Below are 19,136 nucleotides of genomic sequence, written 5' to 3'. Positions count from 1 at the left end.
TTGTTCTTTTCATGCCAAACTTTTGTTTCGGAGATTTCGTTCAAAACCGAAACTATGGGCTCTGGAGAGACGGCAATAGATTCTAATCAGTTCTGATTAGCTAAGGAAAGCGGCGATGACTACCAGAATTGTTCCACCGAGAGTAATTTTCAGGTATCTCGCATGCCTCGATCATGCGACTGATCTGTCCATGAAATCGAGCTTCTGTGCGTATTCGCGTTTAAGAACCAATTACAGTCGTTGGCTCGGTCAACAACACAGGCTGCAGGAAAATTACGAAAATTAAGCAAGCACTTCTTGAGCCAAGGAGCATGTTAACCCGCTGGCGCCCCACTAAGCAGCTGATACTCGTATTTCAATTCAGGTTTTAATAGCAATCGAGAAGTCATTTTGACGAATATGCGGGTTATGTATTATATTACGTACTATGTCCCACTAAAGCGATAGTAGTATATTCTTCGGGTTGAAATATGAGCTTAGTTGACTAGCTATTAGGTGAACTGCTGAATAAAAGTATATTTGACAGACAGAGAGATATACTTAAACTCAGCCAAATGGTTCTAGCTGGTAGCACGGAGACTAATGCGAACAAACTGTAGTCTTCATCGGAGATTCACGCAGAACCTTTCTGGCATTGAACTTGACTTCGAATCCTGAACGGAGAAATTTAGTATTTTTTGTGGCCGGTCACCCTGAGCAATGTAGACGTCTACTGCTGCTGACTTCGACGGGAGTATAATATAAATATTGGAGGCGTGATAGATCATAATGCCGTGACAGTTAACTTTGCGAGACGCGTCCCCCACCTTTTGAAAGCAGACAATTTCCCTCATTGATCGTATGCAGCGAGCAGGTTTGTCTGGAATCAAGTAGTGGCAAAATCAGCCCAACTCTTTCGGTGTGGTCCAGAGGCCCTTTCAGCGAAAAGCAGCCAAGATGAATAGCCAACACACCGAACGGCGTGGGTGGCTCAAACTTGCAGCTAATCGAACACAACCAAACTCAAGAAAAGCAGCTATTGAACCTTCCCATTCACTTGACTGCAACATTGGTGTTCCCTCCAGTGAAACACCTAGTCTGTCATCCTCAGTCCACTGTTCTACATCTGTTCTACATTCGTTCTACATCATTCTATTGACAGTCCAATGAAGTTGGTGGGAGCGGCCGGATGGAGCTGGCAGGCCTCAAAAAGGCCTTGATCTTCTTGGACTCCCATGGCGTGACGGTGAAGCTCCTCGTCACGGACCGCCACGTGCAAGCAAAGGCATTTATGAGGAAAGAGATGCCTCACATCGTCCATGAGTTTGACGTCTGGCACGTGGGAAAAGGTGCCATTTCATTTTTTACTGCTTATATGCACCTGTACTGAAATGTGACACATATTACCTACATCTAAGCTTCACGACTTTTGCTTTTCTTTTTCCAAAGGCATTTTCGGTCTCTTTTTAACAGCAGTTAGGATGATTTCATTTTTCCCTTTTGGCAGTAACTGATCTTCCAGACTGTATGAGCAATGGTTAGTGCCTGGAAACTATCTGGGACTGCACTGCATTAGTGTCAGGGGGAATACAGGTGTTTCCAAAGAAGGGGGCCAGCATATCAAATGTCTAAACCCCCCCCCCTCCCCCTTTTTTTTCACCACCCTAAAATATACACAACTGGAATTAGAGAAGAGGGTGAGGACATCTGAACCCCCCATTGAATCCACCACTGATTAGTGTACTTCATGGCACCATCACTAGCAACTTTCCTAGAAGCATACACAAATCAAGGATGGCTTTTGTATTGGGAGAAGGTATCTGCAGAGCAAGATAAGCTTTAGATATAAAGTTTATCTAGTGATCATCATAATAAAGCACACTTTAGGTGGTTCATTCTTTCCATTTTCAGGGGTGAAGAAAGAGCTTCTTGCCACTTTAAAGACTGCAATCTATGCTGAGCTGGCACTGTGGAGGAGGTCTGTGGAGAACCACCTGTATTGGGTGGCAGCCTCAAGTGAGGGAGACCCCAGGATGATCGTCCCCAAGTGGTTGTCCATCCTGAACCATGTACGGGACATCCACGTACACAGTAATCCTCTGTACCCCGTCTGTGCTCATGGGGAGCTGCAGCCTAGGGAGTGGCTAGATGATGGTGCGTATACAACTTTTAAATATGATCCCGTCTAAAAATTCTCATGAAATCCAATTGGAATTCTAACTGGTTTTAACTGGAACCGATTGGTTTTGGTGGGTTCCAACGGGAAGCACACTGGCCAATGGGTCTCGCCAATTGGAATTATTTTTCCAGTTGGAACCTGAAGGGGTTCCCGTTGGTTCCAAATGGTTCCCGTTGGTTCCCATTGGCAGTGACCAATTGGTTGTTCAAAAACTCAATTGGTACCCATGGGAAAATTGCAATTGAAACTTAATGGGAATTTTCGACTGGAATATGACTAAGTGCACCACAGGAGACTTTGTGACACTGATTGAATGTTTTATCCCACACTATTGGATTTCCTAGACTCACCAACGTTCGAGAAGCTTGCTGCAATCATCACCACTGCGGAAGCTGGACTACCCAGCCTCGAACGTATCGTGCTTCTGGCACAACAGTTCGAACGGACTGCTCGAGATTGCGATCATTACTGCCAAGTTTCATCATGCCTTCCGCGTTCCGAGTCGACACAGGCCGTTGAGGCAGTGCAAAGGGTTCCCGTTCGGCGTGGACAAGATGGCCGCCAATTGAATTCAAATTCGAACATGCAACGTCAAAATGGAGGGCGGCCTCCTGCCATTTCCTCCTCCCCCGCAAATGTTTCCCCCTCACCTTTCAAGGTTTCCTTCTCGCCGCGCCACCAGTCGCGTGAACTTACCCACGTTTTCACAAGCCGAGTGCTGCGTGATGCTCCTCCGGGCGCGCGTGCTCTTGGGCGCGGGGCGGAATCGTGCCAGTTTTGCATTCGCCGACCCCATCCGCGCAAGGAGTGTCCAGCGTCCGGAATGACATGTTTTTCTTGTGGCAAGATAGGCCACTTTTCAAATGTTTGCCGGAGCTCGTCTTTATCGTCTGAAGTCATCGACCCCTGTCACCTGGCGTTTCCGCCGGGACGAGGCCGTGCCGCCGGTCACCGGTACGAGCGGCTTGGAGCTGGCCATAACCAGACGCCGATCCATGGAATCGTGACGTTTCCAGACGACGACAAGGAGGAGGAGGAACAACAGCCAAACAACGTCTTCACCGTCGGATCCCCTGAGGTCCTCCCTGAAGGACGTGTGGACCGTCGCCCACAGAATTTCACCGCTGATGTTCAAGCGAATGGATTTACATTACCCTTACTCATTGATACTGGCTCCGAAGAGTCAATACTTTCCGAGAGCATGTTTAACAAGATCAACTCCAAACAGCAAAACCGGCTAAGGAAATTGCCGCGCACTCTTGTGCACTACCTCCGAAGGTCGATTCCAGCCATGGGATGTTTCCAGACCAATGTCACCTTTAAAGAGCGCTCCGTCGACATTCTTTTTTACATCGTTTGCAATGGCCGATCCCTGCTTGGGACAGATGCCGTGCATGGACTGTGTCTAATTTTATTGGGCGCGCCACTCAAGTGCTTCCATGTCAATGCAGCTGACCCTCGTTCGGCCATCCCGGGACATGTAAAGTCGGCTGGAGTCCCGCAGCCCCCATGTACGGTGGAGCCCAGTCCTCCACCGCATCCTTCAAGTGCTCCCTGCAAGCACCCTCCATCATTGCCCGCTGTTCACGGCACTCGGCCATCCACATCGTCTGAGTACTACTCAAGTAGAGGAGTCTTTGGAGACCAGCCTTCAAAGGATCCGTCGACGTCGGGACCATCTTTGCAACCTTCATCGGTGAGTGATGCATCGAAATTACCTTCTGGTTTAGAAGAACTTGAGGATCTTTTTTCCTCCGGAGTTAGGGTTAGTTAAAAACCAAACTCACACAATCACTGTCCGGCACCATGTCCCGCCGATACAGGCTAAACTTTGCCGCTTACCGATCACGTTGTGTGATGCCGTCAGCGCAGAAATTCAGAAGCTCGAGCGCCAAGGCGTTATCGAGCGCGTAAACGTGTCGGAATGGGTGTCCCCCATTGTAGTAGTTAAGAAGAAAGACAATGGAATCCGTATGTGTGTCGATCTGGGGGCGCCAAACCAGGTTGTCGTTATTGATTCTTTTCCGCTTCCGCACATTGAAGAGCTTCTGAACTCCCTCAGTGGAGCTTCTCATTTTTCTAAGTTAGACCTTGCGTCTGCTTATCATCAGGTCCGTCTCGACCCCAAGAGTCGCGACTTAACAGCATTCATTACCCATGAAGGGCTTTTTCGTTTCAAACAAGTTTGTTTCGGTCTGGCGTCTGCACCAGTGGCCTTCCAACAGGTCATGTCCAAGATATTAAAACATTGCCCAGGAGTCCAGTTTTATCTGGACGATGTCATTGTCTATGGTTCCTCCCAGAAGGAACATGATTAATAATCTCAGAAGGAACATGATTAATAATCTCAGACAAGTCCTGAAATGTATTAGAGAGGCCGGCATGAAACTAAATAGAAAAGCCGTTTTCAATGTTTCTGAACTGTCATTCCTTGGTCATTGTCTGTCTGCAGAGGGTCTAGCACCCCTTCCGTCGGAGATAGACGCGGTCCTCGATTTTCCAGTTCCATCGGAACCTTCGCAGTTGAAGGCCTTCCTAGATCTAGTAGAATATTACAGTAAGTTTGTTCCCCACTGTGCTACTCTCGAAGAACCCCTCCGAAGGCTTCTGCGCAAGGGAGCATCTTTTGTCTGGTCGTCCGACGTAGAAGTCAGTTTCCAAAGTGTCAAGTCCTGCCTTCAGCAGGCACCCATTCTTGCAATGTTCGATCCAAATCTTCCAGTTGTCGTCTCCACAGACGCGTCCAATTACGGACTAGGTGCTGTTCTCCAGCAGCAGCATGGGAAGGAACTAAAGACTGTTGCTTTCGCCTCCCGCTCTCTCCGAAACAGCGGAAGTACTCAGCAGGAAAGAAAGTAGCCCTCGCAATCCTCTGGGCTTGCGAGAAATGGCACGTTCATCTTTGGGGTCGACATTTCGAAATTCAGACAGATGATCAAGCTCTCGTCACACTAATGTCCACTCAAGACACAGGTGTCCGTCCACGACGCATCAGTCGTTGGACTGCTAGACTTTTCAACTATAATTTCACAATGAAGTATCGTAAAGGCAGCAATAACGTAGTTGCCAACGCTCTATCTCGCCTTCCGGTCCCAGACACCGAAGAAGGTATGTCTTTTGAAGAGGTAGTTTCAATTGTCTGTGCATGTCTCACACAGAAGGAGTTCAAGGAAGAAACTCTAAAAGATCCTGTATTACCAGTTATCATGACATATCTTTCAAACACATGGCCCTCAGAGGACAAGTTGCCTCCTGAATTCAAGCCATATTTCGTTGTAAGAGACCAGCTCTCAGTCATCGATGCATTGTTGTTCCAAGGAGGGAAAATAGTGGTTCCGACCACTCTCTGTGATCAAGTTATTGATGTAGCACACGAAATCCATCAAGGTATCTCGCGCACCACCAGTATCATCAAGGACCTTTACTGATGGCCGCATTTAAGTCAACATGTCAGGACGAAAATTCAGAACTGTTTGGTATGTCAGTCGACAGACAAGCCTGCAAAGGCATCTCCAGCACCTCTTCAACCAGTCAAATTCCCCACCCGTCCATGGGTTAAACTGGGCATGGATATAGTAGGTCCCTTTGAACGAGCCCCGGCTCAAGAGAGGGTTTTCATTACACTGGTAGATTACCACAGTAAGTGGCCTGAAGTTGCACCAGCCCACAACGTCACGACTGCTACAGTCATAAAGTTCTGAAGTCCATCTTTGCCCGCGAAGGTCTGCCGCAGGAGATCACGACAGATAACGGCCCTCAATTCATTTCGAGTTTTTGAAGATGCATGGCATCAAACATGTGAAGTCATCCCTTTACCATCCCCAAGCTAATGGGCAGGTAGAGAGATTTCATAGAGTCCTTAAGTCTGCTATTCAGTTGGCTTTCGCCCAACATTGTCCGCTTTCCGAAGCCATTACAGAATATCTCAGTGTATACCGGAGTACGCGCCATGCCACGACTGGAGAAACGCCAGCTTTTCTTTTACACGGTTGCACCCACCGGACGCGACTGCATCTTCAAGGGCGAGAGACCCCAGAATCCGCTGTCCCTCCACATGTTGTTCAGGAAGAGCTTCCTGATAGAGTCAAGGAATATCAAACGAAGATGAAAAAGTATTCCGATGCCAGGCAAGCAGTCAAGTACCCCGTTTTTGCACCTGGGCAATCAGTTAAGGTTTTCAAACCCAACATTAGAGGGAAAATGCACAACAAATATGCTCCACCGCAACATAGACATGAACAAGTAGGGCGAGCCACATATAGATTAGATGATGGAAAAATGTGGAATGCAGACAAAATGACATGTACAACATTGAAACCACCCCAACATTAGCTGTTGTGGCTTATGGACGATGACATATTCCCCACTTCAACTAATGCGGCTCCAGCTATAAGCCTGGGCCATGTGCCACCTGAGGGTCCGGCACCTGCAACTTTGCGTGCTGCAGCCCCCAGCGTCACTCCTGTCCGTGCGGCCCCCGCTGCCGTTCCCGTTTTTGCGGCCCCTGCTGCCGTTCCTGTCCCTGCGGCCGGTCCTGTTTTTGCGGCCCAAGAGGTCGTCCACGCCACAGCGGCCCCTGTGGCCGCCCGTGCTACTACGGCACCCGGCCCTGGCCATATTGCTGTGGCGCCTGGTGCCCATAGTCATGCGACCCCTGGTGCCGTCCATGATTCTGCTGTACCAGGCGCCGTTCCCCATCCTACGGCTCCTGCAGCCCATGTAGCTGTTGTCCCTGGTGCTGCCCATGTACCGGTAGTACCAGGTGCCCTTCCTGTTCCTAACGTACCCGGCACCTGTTCCATGGTACCCTCTACCGTGCAAGATGCGGCAATTTCCGGTGGCCTCTTCGCCACCCCAGTCCCCGGTGCCGTTCCTGATTCCGGTTTCCAAGCGGCCTTCCGCGCCGCTTTACCAGTCCTTCAAACAGCAGCCAGCCACCAGTCCCGCCGGCTGCCCCGGGTGCAGTCTTCCAAGAGGCCCCCAGGGTCGCTTTCCAGGAGGGTCCTGAACCTTCCGTTCCTTCAAGAGATGCAATATTGAGCACCGCATGAAGCTCATCCCAACTGGGACTCGGGTATTGCAGCAAGCTGCCGTCAACTAGCTCCGCAACGGTCTCAGCGGAGTCCCTGCACTCCATGGGGCCAAAGGCCTCTCTCTACACTTTCCGAGCCTTCAGTGGCTCCTGATTCAGCAGAAGACCCGGAATCAAGTCCCGAGGCAACCCAAGAATCGACTCCTACATTAGGTGATGATGGTGGTGCAGACACACCACCGAGGACATATCATACTCCACCGCTATCCCCATCGGACACTCCACAACGCCCCACGCGGCTTAGACGACTTCCCGAAAAATTTTACGACTTTCTAGTGGATATGTACTCCAAGGATCCTTCTTAAAAACTTTGGGACTTAAGTTATAGTGGTTTGCAATTTCATAGTGTGGTGTATTTTTATATGATAGATGTGAACAGAGATAGTTATTTTTGCATTTTTCATATGTGTTCAAATGTAAAATTTCCATGTTATAAAGATGGAAGTTTTGGATAAACTGCCTTAGGTATATATTTTTTTCATACGTTGTGTAGTTGCCATCGAGTGAATTATCATAGTGCAGTTTTCTTTCTTCTCACTCAAACAAGTCACGTCATTCACCTGTCAGGATTTTCCAACCATTCTTCTCCCAATTACCCATGCACTGGCCATTCGTCAGTTAAGAAGTTGTCAAAGTTTTTCAACAATTTTGCTGCCAGTTGTTCATGCAATGGGCAGTCTTCGGTGGAATGGGACGTATGTTTCGTTTACCCGTTTTCTTGTGAGCCGCCGGGCTCAAGCTTCACAAACCTCCTAAAATGATAAGTGATATCAATGCTAAACTCACATGACCATACATAGTAAACTCCTTCATTGCCACAGATATAAAATATCAGAGTATCAACGTCTCGTTCATTTTTACTACCCCTGATATTGGTTAGTTCTGTCTGAAATCAAGCAAGTCCACAGTACAACGGGACACAGCAAGTACAGGTCCTTCTAAAAGAGCAGGATCTTCAGCAGTGGGACTAGAGTTCTCTAGAGTTGTGTCTTGGTCAGACAGGTCTTCTAAAGAAAAATAATAATAGTCTGATCTTCTTTATCGATATCAATGAGGAATGTGTCTTGATATTGTCGACATTATTCATCTTTTTGCCTTAGATCTAAGCCTTCGTCATTGTATCAGCACTTCTGATACAATTAATTTTGTTATGAGGTAGGCCATTTTTTTTGGTACTGACAATTCTAAGTAATGTTCCAGTCTCTTGTGTCTCCATACGAAATGGCAGGTATTGTGGTACATGCCATCCTTCATTTCCGGATAGTACCGGTGTACACGTTAGTCTTTGAGAGCAGGGTAAGCTCAATTCGCCATAGTCCTTAAACATTCAAAGTAAATGACATAGTCTTTAAGCATCTAAAAGTAAATGACATCAGATGGTCTTTTCACATATATGTTTTAGTTGTGAGTGTGACTACAAAGGTTGAATAGTGATTTTTCTTATAATGTCATGCATATGTAAATGAGTGTACAAGTTGTCAGTGTATTTTGTTTTACATCCAAAGGATGCCTGATGTTGAACTTTATTGGTGCACTGGTGTCGGGCAGAGGAGACTACTGCCAACCGAGGGTTCAGTGCAGTGTGAATGTCAAAATAATTTCTAAATTGCTCGCCACCAGAGGACATATACAGGGTGGTATAGTATATGAGTTGCCGTAAGAACACTCATGAAAGGAAGGTGTTATTTCTTATGTTTCTCAGGACTTGTCTAACTGAATTCTTCTAAGGGGGAAAAAGACATTATTTCTAATATTTTCAGGAACTGTCCAGTTGAACTCACTTGTGAAAGAGAAAGTGTTATTCTTTATGTTTCTAAGGACTAGTCATTCATTTCACTCGCAGAGGTGAAAGTGTTATTCGTGTTTCAAAGGACTCGTCTTACAGCGCGATTTTTGAAAGTGTTCTTTGTTTCAAAGGACTCGTATATAACATTTTTTGTTGCAGTGAAGAGAGCATTTTTCAGTCTAACTAAAAAGTGCTCTCATAGTACAAAGTGTAGCATTAATGATTGTATCTTTCCAATGTATTTCTTTATCCTTATTTTCTCCGACCACTTCACAATTATTTTGCTTGAAGTGATTGGTCGGTAGGACTTTGTGTGCGTGTGATTTTCCATACGGTAAAGAGTAAGCTGTTCTTTTCGGTCTGGTACCAAGTTATACAACAGTCATTTTCTAAGGGGAAAAAGATGTAATGTGCCATCAACCAGCTAGATGGCGCAAGAAGTCATGGTGTGCGGCGCTGCAACCAGATAGCGCCACTTGTCCGAGAGTTGGCATCCGCCCCTGCGAGCGGAAGTGTTGATCCCCGCGGATCTGAATGTTTGTATGCTGGTCACGAAAAAAAGACAGTCTTCACGAAAACACTGAGCTGGTGTGACGTCTCTTTCTTACGTCGGGGTTCCCGCCTTGGGCCCCGCACCTCGGCACCCCGTGGCCTACGCGCCGGCAATGTAAACCTTTTCAGCATCTTTACAGGCCTTTCGGAGCGCTGTCCTTATCGTAGCTTTTCCTGTCTCTTTCCACTCATTCATAATGGTCCTACGCAACCATTATAATGTGCAGAGTCATGGGAGTGATGTTAATTATGAGCAGCATATTCTTCATTGTAAAACATGTTATTTGCTCGGATGTGGGAGTGCCATTTTCCTGCAGGCCAAGATTAGCAACTATCTTACCTTTCTAGCAGCATTTGAAGACTGGTCCAAAAAAGGGTTGCATTTATTTTTAAAAAAAAAAAAGGTCAAAGACATGTCTACTAGCTCAATCTGATGAATTTAAGTACTCCATGGATGAGTTCATCTGCATTCATGGACGTCCTACCAAGCTCATGGGTAGTGGGAAGTGCCCCGAACAGACCTACAATTTTACGGGCTGCCAAGCATGTCTTTTGTTACATTTGAAGACAAAACCAACCATGTCATATGTAATCACAAAGCTTGTTGAACATAACCATGTTATGGGAAGTTACACTTCATACCCCAAAAAACAGACTTCTGATTGAATCCGAGAAAGAAAGATTTGCCAATATAAATCCATGCAGACAGGATTTAAAAAATTATGTCGATGAAAAACTGGCAAGACTCTAACAACAAGACATGAACCACTACAAAAGTTGCAACGCAACTAGAATCAAAACGAGAGGTGCCATTGGGTCCCTGTTTCTCCAACAATTGCAAAGACTTGCTTCTCAAAACCCTACTTGGATTATACATTATAAAAAATATCAAAACAATGAGCTATTATTCGTCTTATTCCAGACATCTGTGATGCGAGAAACGCTGGAAAAATATCCCGAAATTCTCGTCTTCAAGGGACATACAAAGATAACGTAGAGGGCAACATTCTCTATTAAATTCTTTGTGACAATGGTCGCGGTAAGGGTCGAGGCGTCTGTTATGCATTCCTGCAAAGGGAAACTTCTGTAATTGCTCGCTCTGTTTTTCAGAAGTTTATAGGTTGTAACCCATTTGTACTGTCATTATGTAATGTATTTTTGATAGAAAAAGACTTCAACGAACTAAGAATTTTAAAACAGCTTATGCCAAAAAGCACTATTCTCCTATCTACATGGCACGTTCTGAACTCCTCGTCTTTCCAAATGAAGAAACTTGCATCTCAACAAAAGGAACTATTGTGGCTACTAATTCAACAAACTGTGTATTCCCAGAACCCATCCACTTATGATACAAAAAATGTGGACCTCAAAAAGCTTTCTCCTAAAAGTATTTTTGAATATTTCATGCTCAACTGGGATTTGTGCAAAGAGATATGGGTGCAAGCTTATCCCCGTCCTTTACTTAATTAGGGAGTAATACCAACAACCAAATAGAGAGCCATATTCAAAAACTAAAAACCTCCTTGCACTCAGGAATGCTACTTCAATGCTACTCCTTGCACTCAGGAATGAAAACAGCGACTTCAAGCCAGCAGCTGTTTCGCAGGTCCCGGACATCCCAGCTACCAGCCAGCCCTTGGAACATGGAACTACACCCACGCAGTACAACCGGCGCCCTCGGTGACTCAACAACTGCTTTCTTCATATCTTTTTTTGGCTGGCTGTGTCTCTCTTCGCGGAGAGGGGCAAGAGGATCCATCTCCTTCCCGCGGGTCTGTCCTTTGATCTCACAAAGAAATTGTTTTGTTCTCGAGTGCCTCCGAACTTGTTTGACATATTACAACCAGACCCGTTAATTTGTCTTTTTTCTATGTACGCCCGTTCTGTATTTCTTTCGCAGGATCGTCCCTTCCACCAACAGCGGGCCTGCCATGCCCTTCATTTCAGGCGCTTGGCGGCACGTTTCCCGCTGCGCCGCGAGCGTGCCACTGTCGTGACCTGGACCGTGCTCGTGGAGGACCGTCCGGTGGGCCGGGCCTCAGGGCTACGCTGCAGGGAACAGCCCCGGCCCGAGCGCGGCGCGCCCACGGAGTCCGTCCCTGAGCCCTTCTGGGGCAACACTTTGGAGGACCGGCACCAGCAGGGGCCCGCGGCCGTTTACAACGAGGCGGAGCGCCGCCTGTTGTGCCCCGTCTGCGGGGTGCCGGAACTCCACCGCCCCACCCACCTGGCGGGCGCCCCCCGCCCGTTGGAAGTCGCAGAGGCCATATGGGTGCTTCACCAAGTCCGCCCAGATTTGCTCCGTGACCCGACCCACGAAGAGGTCATCCTAGACCTCGACCTCTAGGGGGGGGGGGGGGGAGGTGTGGGACGCTCAGCCCGCCACGCGGCGGTCAGTCGGCGACTAGCGGGGGGGGGGGGGGGGGGGGGGGGGCGGTTCCCGGTTCCGATTGTCTTAAGGGGATGGCCTGAGCGGCCGAAAATAGTTGTTACCTGGAGCGGTTGGCCAGAACTGTGCTGGAGCATCATGGTAATAAACCCTGCTTGAGCCGAAGGAACGAGTCGTCTGGTTGATTACCTGCGGTGGACGGCAGAAGTCGAACGCCACAGACCCTACCACTGTAAGCTTCCGACAACAGTCGATGAGGACCCATTTACTAAACTGCATTCAAAAGAATGTGATGAGACTATCCCATATCAAATTCCATTGATTCTCGTGTGCGACCAAAAAACTCTGCGTATGCTGTCTATTGCTTGTGCAGGCAGCCTCTGCTTCGTGCCAGTGCTGCTGGCATTATTCAATGTGCAGGTTGTCCATCCCTCTCTCTCACGAGGAGTGCCCTAGGCAGAAAACCTAATTGTGGCATACAGTTTGCATACAGTCGAGACTGTATTGTCACTGCAATGCAGAAGAATGGAAAAAGGTTATCCTAAATACTGACTATTTCAAGACCTTCAACTATATTTACCCTTGTTATGTTTATTCTTGTAATTCTTAACATTTCTTATGTTCTCACCCGCATATTTATTATTTTTCATTCTTAGAGTGTGATTACCACAAAAAAAATGACTGATATACATGAAAAGGCATGTGATATGCATGAAAAGGCATGTGACCTGGTAATTATTTGCAAATCATTACAACTGCACTCAAACACTCATCGTGGCCCAGAATTTTATAACAATAAAATTCTGGTCACGATGAGTGACCAGAACCAACACGAGATAAAAGTTGGTTGGTCGTACTCCCCGTCCGACAGACTGGACATGTATTTTGTTTCGCTCTTCGCGTCATCATTGATGATTCGAAATGGCATCGTGCAGAGTTCCCGCCAATTTTCTCAGCACGCCCAGCGAACCGATGACGCCGTGGCAAACATGGAAGCGCGGCTTCCTCACCTACCTCAAGGCGATCGACGCCGAGGATTTTCCGCCGAAACGAAAGAGGCCGATTTTATTTTCATTTCTCGGCGATGAAGGCAATCGCGTTGTAGATGCGTTCATTCAACTTGGCAGGTCCGCCCATTAGCGCGACTCAGGATAAGTTTCAGGTTTTGTTGTCCGCTCTGGGCACCCATTTCGCTTCCGCTCCAAACATCATTGTTGAGCGTCGGAAGTTCGTCAACAGAGTATAAGGTCCAGGAGAGACCGTTCTTGAATACCTTGAAGCGCTCAGACACCTAGCTTCTCTTTGCGATTACGGCGAGGCTTTATAGAGCTGCGTCGAGGAGATGTTCATTTCGGGGATCCACAGCACAGAAGTGCAGGATCGTCTAATCCCAGAGTCCGACGAAGCTAACGCACCTAGTCTCGATCGTGCTGTGCAACTAGCACAGCAGATCAAGCGGGCATCTCGAGATAGCGATCTTTTTCGGCGTTTGTCAGACCAAGATCCAAACGCATCGCACGTGGTACAGCGAGTCCAAGATGGCCGTTCTTTGCAACCGCTGAGCGATCAGCATGCCCAAGATGGCAAGGGATCATCTTCACGGAGGAACCAGCCTCCTCCTCCCCCGTCTCCCCCGAGACGTGAGCGTCCTTCTCCGCCTCCTTCTCCTCCTTCCCCGTCGGGTCGCGAGTTGAGACCTCCGCCCTGATTCATCCGCCGTCGTTCGTGCCGCTTTTACCCCCCTCGAGGATTTACTGAGAATCACAACAAAACCTTGTTGGCGTCACCCGATTCCTCACGACACCATTGTTGGCCGCAATAAACGTTGGGACACAAGTTTTTATTCAAATAATTCGCAATTGGTTACCAGGTCACACACCTTTTCATCTGCAACAATGTGCTATGTTATCCTAAAGGAGCCCCTCTCCATTTCGAATACCCTTGTTTTTTCACTTATATTTAGCGTAAGAAAAGTGCTATGTACAGCTGTCGATTCCTATGGGGGACAAGACAAAAACAGCTTAGTAATTAAATATTAATTCATTTTTATGCTCTGATGCATGGTGCTTTTAATTTCTTTTTTTCTTTAATTTAGGTCTCTCGGCAAAGCCTGATCCGGATAAGAGCACATCTCAGGTGGCGGATAGAGAAACGTCTTGTGTTAGGAAGTAGTGAAAAAAAAAAAAAATTCCAATTACAAGATATGCATTCACGCCCGCAGACCAACGGGCTTTTTTTTTATGTTGCTCTTTCTATTTTGTATTTAGTTAATTTCTTATTTTGTGCTTGTGGTTGAAGTCTCATTTTGTTGAAGTAAACTTTTTGCACCCATTTCATTTGTGATGTCAGGTTATCCGTAGGGTTTTTGGGAGTTCGTAGGTGATCGCAAGTTTAAGGCGTAGACTGGGGTTGATTTAAAATTAACAAGACATTTATTAACTGGGATTACAATCGGTCACTGAAGGTTACATTACGTCGGAAGGAAGAGCGGTCGTCCCGTCCGTACAGTGATATTCTTGATGCAAGAACACCGGCAGCAACATTCGTTCACGATAATGCTGCCAGACAGGCTACATTGAAGCAAAGGAAATGTGTAAAAGTGAATGACAATTGAAACAGTCAGAATATTATTAAACCCGATACTTCTTGGAAGGCTCACTGATGTGACTGCTACACCAAAGGCCTCAACTTGCTATATGCTACAATTAACCAAAATCTCATGAATTTGTGCTAACACTGCACTTTTGCTCGCTGCTCGAGAATTACTCGGATCTTGGTACATTGCTGGATCATTATGGTAGGATGGTGTCTGTTCTCGAAAATAAGGACTACTGATTTGACAAACACACTATTCAATTTTACCTTTGCACCGAACACCGACCAGTAGACAATGGTTCCCTAATAGTTATCATTATTCTAAGTTGCTTGAGGTGGCCACGCTAGCTCTGGTGAGTGCACTTCTCAATAGGCTCTTTTGTACTGTGGAGAAGACACTCATGCTGTGAAAAGCAGTTTTGTCAGGTTCGCTTCCCTGCAACTCATTTCCGTACTAGGGGAAGACTTAACTAATTGAGCGGGGTACTCAAAAATTAAACATCCGGGACATGGTGCATGTTGATCTGACGATAAAACCTTGCAGCAAAATTCCAAGAACAAAACTGCAGCCAACCGTGGGTGTGTATGTAATAAACTGCAATGTCTTAAATTGCTGCACACAACGGAAGTTGGGCCACGATTCTATTTTTTTTATTTGAGGAAATATGTTTGAGCGTACGAGAGGGTTTATAAATTTGCTCTGCTAGGTACACAAGTTTTTAATGTTGAATCCCCCAATTTCTTGCACTTCTCAGTATGCCTTGTCTCTTGGAAGTCAGTAAATTGACAAATAGTTCATGTTAAAATTATATTAGCTTTAGCTGTAAATAAATAAAAGCATGGCAATAGCCCGGACGATTTCTGCTAGCTTTTATCTAGGAGAGCATGTTTATTGCCCATATGCAGATTTTGCACCACTATGAAATTGTCTGCATGCAACAGGCAGTTCATATGTACTCATGACAAAAGCTCTATTCAAAGTTAATTAAAAATTGCCATGTTATCGCAACTTCAAAAAAGGAAAAAAGGCTGCTGCTGTTGCAGGATTTTTTACCAAGAGAGCATAGATCTCGTCACAACATGTTTCTGTGTTTGGTGCTTTTTAAAAGAGTACTCTGGGGTTTTCTTTGTAGCACCAAATTTGTCTGAAAATTTGCTAAACACACCAACAAACATCGCTGAAACAGTTACCCAAATATTAGTACAAAATATTAATTTTTTTTTTTTGCAAAGTGTTGAATTTACATTTTTGGCCCTCATCATGTTTTTGTATCTCAAAGTCTACTTTTTTACAAATTTTACAATCTCAGAGTGGGAATCAACCCCGTGGTTGAGACTGGACGAGTTGTTTTTGTTGGGGGCGTAAATATTCCAATCAAGATATGCCTTGGCTCGGATCTCAAGTTCATTTTGATTGTGATGGGACAACTTGCGGCATCTTTGAAGTACCCCTGTCCGTTTTGTTTCGCTGATGTCAAGGACAGGGCCGACCCCACACTGCCTTTGGAGCACTTCAACACTCCCCCTTTTCCAGATATTCAGAAAATCTAGGAACCCACTATGACGCCCTTTTGCATTGGGTTCAACTTACCGCCCTTTTCAAGATTGAGCTGGAATCAGCTGTTCCAGACACCCTCAACATGTGTTTGCATATAGTGAAGCGACTCCTGAACAATTTGGCGATTGAGATTGAAGACTGCTTGCGAAGAAAAAGTTTGAAGCACTAGTGCAATGCGCGATCACCTTGCCATGTTCATCAAACTGGTGAACAGCTGTGGAGTGAAGTTTGAAGTATGGCAAGAAGAACGGAAGGGTCGAGTATTTACATCTCCTTCCGGAAATGAGTAACGCCTACTGCTTTTGTACCTGTCCGAGAAGCTCAAAGGTCTCCTGCGTTGCGACAGTGAACTCCCCCCCTCAGTCATAGCTCTTCTGGCAAACATTTCAGACCCTCCTCACTCACTTTGAAAATACACATCCGGTGAAAATGTTGAAGACAAAGCAAGAACGGTTTTTACGAGATGCACTGAACTTGGGAATACAGCCAGGAAGTGCTATGGTGGTAACCAAGTCATATCCGTACATTCACATTGTGGCTCACCATGCTGCAGCAAAGCATGTGCAGTATGGGTGCTTAGGGTAATTTTCTAGCCAAGAGCTGGAGAAAAAAAAATGACGTATTAAAATACTTCACGGCAAATACAATAAATGAAACCCTGTAGCAGACGCTCGAAGCTGGCAAAACGCTCCAAAGTTGTTTCCGAAATAACAGGTCCTTGCAGTTATCTGAAAGTTGACACCGTTTACTGGGGAGAAGGGGGAATCAAGGACATTAGAAACGGACGACAGCGTTTCGCTCTTGACCCCGACCCCCCCCCCCACCCCTTGCAATTTGTCCCTCTTGAAACTTGGGTGAAGGAAGAAAGTGGACAGAACAAGCACCCCACCCCCCAGCATTTTGTCCCTCTTGGAACTTGGACGAAGGAAGAAAGTAAATGGAAGAAGCACTGACTACTAACATCAGAAAGATTTATTTTAAACGAAACCACGAAACACATAAAAATCACGACCCTCTAATGATAATGGAATTGCTCCTGCGCATCACAAAATTTGGTGCTGTCGGTAATACAATTTCAAAGGTATCATCTTCGATCAAAGTACTCCAACTTACTGTCTATCAAAGCCAAGGGCATAATTATTACTGCTCGGCCCGGTTAATCATAATCACCCCTCAACTATGTGTTTGTTAAAAATTAAAACTATGAGTGTCAGGCGAATATGTTTTTGTAGAATACAGGAGGGCACCACTGTCACGTTTGCGGGGGCACCACTGTCGCATTCGCTGAACGAATGTGCTCTGTATGGGCTGTCTTTCCCCACGTTCTGTGACATATATTTCACGATTATCCTGGAATCAACTATCACACCGGGTGTCTAAAAATCTTTGCTGCCGACGGACATTGTTTTTTGGAAGATTAGATCACCGCCTGGGCTTCTACCAGCCGGTTACTCCATCCAAGGCGGGGCTGCCCGGATGGAGTAACCTCGCGGCGGAGCGGCGGCGGCAGACCCAGCCAGCTTCTTTCCCGCTCGGCATCCCTCTCGCCTCCCGACACCTCCACCCCCAAAACTTGGAGCAACCAATGGAGAGCATCGAAGTAGACGTTGAGTTCATCTCGCCTGAAGATATCGCCGAGGAGGCCGGGTGGCTAATAAGCCATCGTCGACGTAACACCCGAGCCCCCGCAATGCTAGGTCGAACCGGGACACTCCTATGCCCAGGAAGGTGCTGGCTCCCGGCCAACCAACCGGCAGTCATGTGCCGAGAAGTAAACAAGTCGGCAACTGCGCCTGCCATGTCAGCCGCCCTTGCACAAGGAAGACACAAGATTGTGCTGCGCCCGCGACAGGGGCTCGACATCACGAAGATCAGCCACGCTGAGTTGCGCAATGGAGTGCTCCGTGCGACCCGTCTCGGCTACGACGAAGCGGCGGAAGATCTCCTCAGAATCAACACCGCAAAAAACATCCTCGTGGCCAGCACCCACAGCATGGAGCATGCGAGCAAGTACATCGCCGTCAAGAAGCTCCGCTTCAAAGAAAAATCCTTTAACGTCACTGCTTATGCGGCGCCTCCCGAGGACACCGTCAAGGGGATCATACACAACATCCCCGAATACGACAGTGCTGAGGATGTTACAAGAAGCCTTGTCTATAAGAAGAATACCACGATTCTGCAAGCACGAAGAATGGGCCGGACAAATTCGGCGATCATCGTCTTCGAAGGCAATAAGGTACCGTATCATGTTTACTACCGCGGCGCCGAATACCGCGGCTTCATACACAAGAGGCGGCACGAACTGTGCGACCAGTGCGGCAGGCTCCGCCATTGCACAGACGTCTGCCCAGCACCCGACAAAAAGAGTTGCAAGATCTGTGCTGCTGCCGCAGATCTTGCAAATCTTTTGACACCGCTGCTGTCAAAAAAGAGTTGCCGTTCAAAAACAGTGAAAGCGGGTATTGTGAAGTTTTTAATCACAAATGCAATGGAGAGATCATGTACACATTTCTTGGCTGAATCAGTAGAAAGACAGTGGAGAAGGCTAAACATTGCTGGTTATGAGGATGAACTCGTAGAGAAGCAGTTATCCATAAAATTTGCAGACAAATGTACAGAAAAACCAAAGCAAAGGCCAAAAAATAGAACTATTGTAATTTTGTTTTATAACAAAATTTCTCACAACTTAAAGGCTCGTGCCAAAAAGTTATACGTGGATCTGGTTTTTAGTTTGGATTACAAGTTGAGTAAGCTCACACCCTTCCACAAAAGTGTAAGGGAATGCACAAAAACGTATCGAGAGAAGTCTATTCCGTGTGATAATGGAGTGGTATATGAAATCCCCCTGGAATGTGGCTTTAAATATGTGGGGCAGATGTCAAGGTGTACAATTCAAGTGTTTTTTTCTGAAATGCAGAACCACCCCATCTTCCCTTTAGGAAAATATATATTTATTTTCATTTTTGCTTCGTAAAAGCCACTTCAAGCAGACAAATATTTTATAGC

The 19,136-nt window shown here is 46.6% G+C and overlaps 1 protein-coding gene and 1 pseudogene across 1 annotated transcript; both read left to right on the top strand.

Moving 5' to 3' along the window:
* The first annotated feature begins 1,168 nt into the window (after positions 1-1,168).
* Positions 1,169-2,848, top strand: LOC121836587. The gene is made up of 4 exons (XM_042291523.1): positions 1,169-1,328; positions 1,891-2,133; positions 2,503-2,571; positions 2,817-2,848. The coding sequence occupies exons 1-4, from the start codon at positions 1,169-1,171 to the stop codon at positions 2,846-2,848; spliced, it is 504 nt and encodes a 167-aa protein (XP_042147457.1).
* Positions 2,849-12,922: 10,074 nt separating this feature from the next.
* Positions 12,923-13,687, top strand: LOC115324078 (annotated as a pseudogene).
* The last annotated feature ends 5,449 nt before the right edge of the window (positions 13,688-19,136 follow it).

Source organism: Ixodes scapularis, unplaced genomic scaffold, assembly GCF_016920785.2.
Source record: "Ixodes scapularis isolate PalLabHiFi unplaced genomic scaffold, ASM1692078v2 PGA_scaffold2__306_contigs__length_199485367, whole genome shotgun sequence".
Taxonomy (NCBI): Eukaryota; Metazoa; Arthropoda; class Arachnida; order Ixodida; family Ixodidae; genus Ixodes; species Ixodes scapularis.
Note: the sequence above shows the minus strand (reverse complement) of the source record. Positions and strands in the feature narration are given on the sequence as shown.

What these genes read in the sequence shown, in the direction of transcription:
- LOC121836587 (XM_042291523.1), top strand. Translation starts at nt 1,169, where the DNA reads ATGGAGCTGGCAGGCCTCAAAAAGGCCTTGATCTTCTTGGACTCCCAT. An exon ending in CGTCTGGCACGTGGGAAAAG is followed by an intron (nt 1,329 to 1,890) that starts GTGCCATTTCAT and finishes TTCCATTTTCAG; the next exon opens with GGGTGAAGAAAGAGCTTCTT. An exon ending in TAGGGAGTGGCTAGATGATG is followed by an intron (nt 2,134 to 2,502) that starts GTGCGTATACAA and finishes TGGATTTCCTAG; the next exon opens with ACTCACCAACGTTCGAGAAG.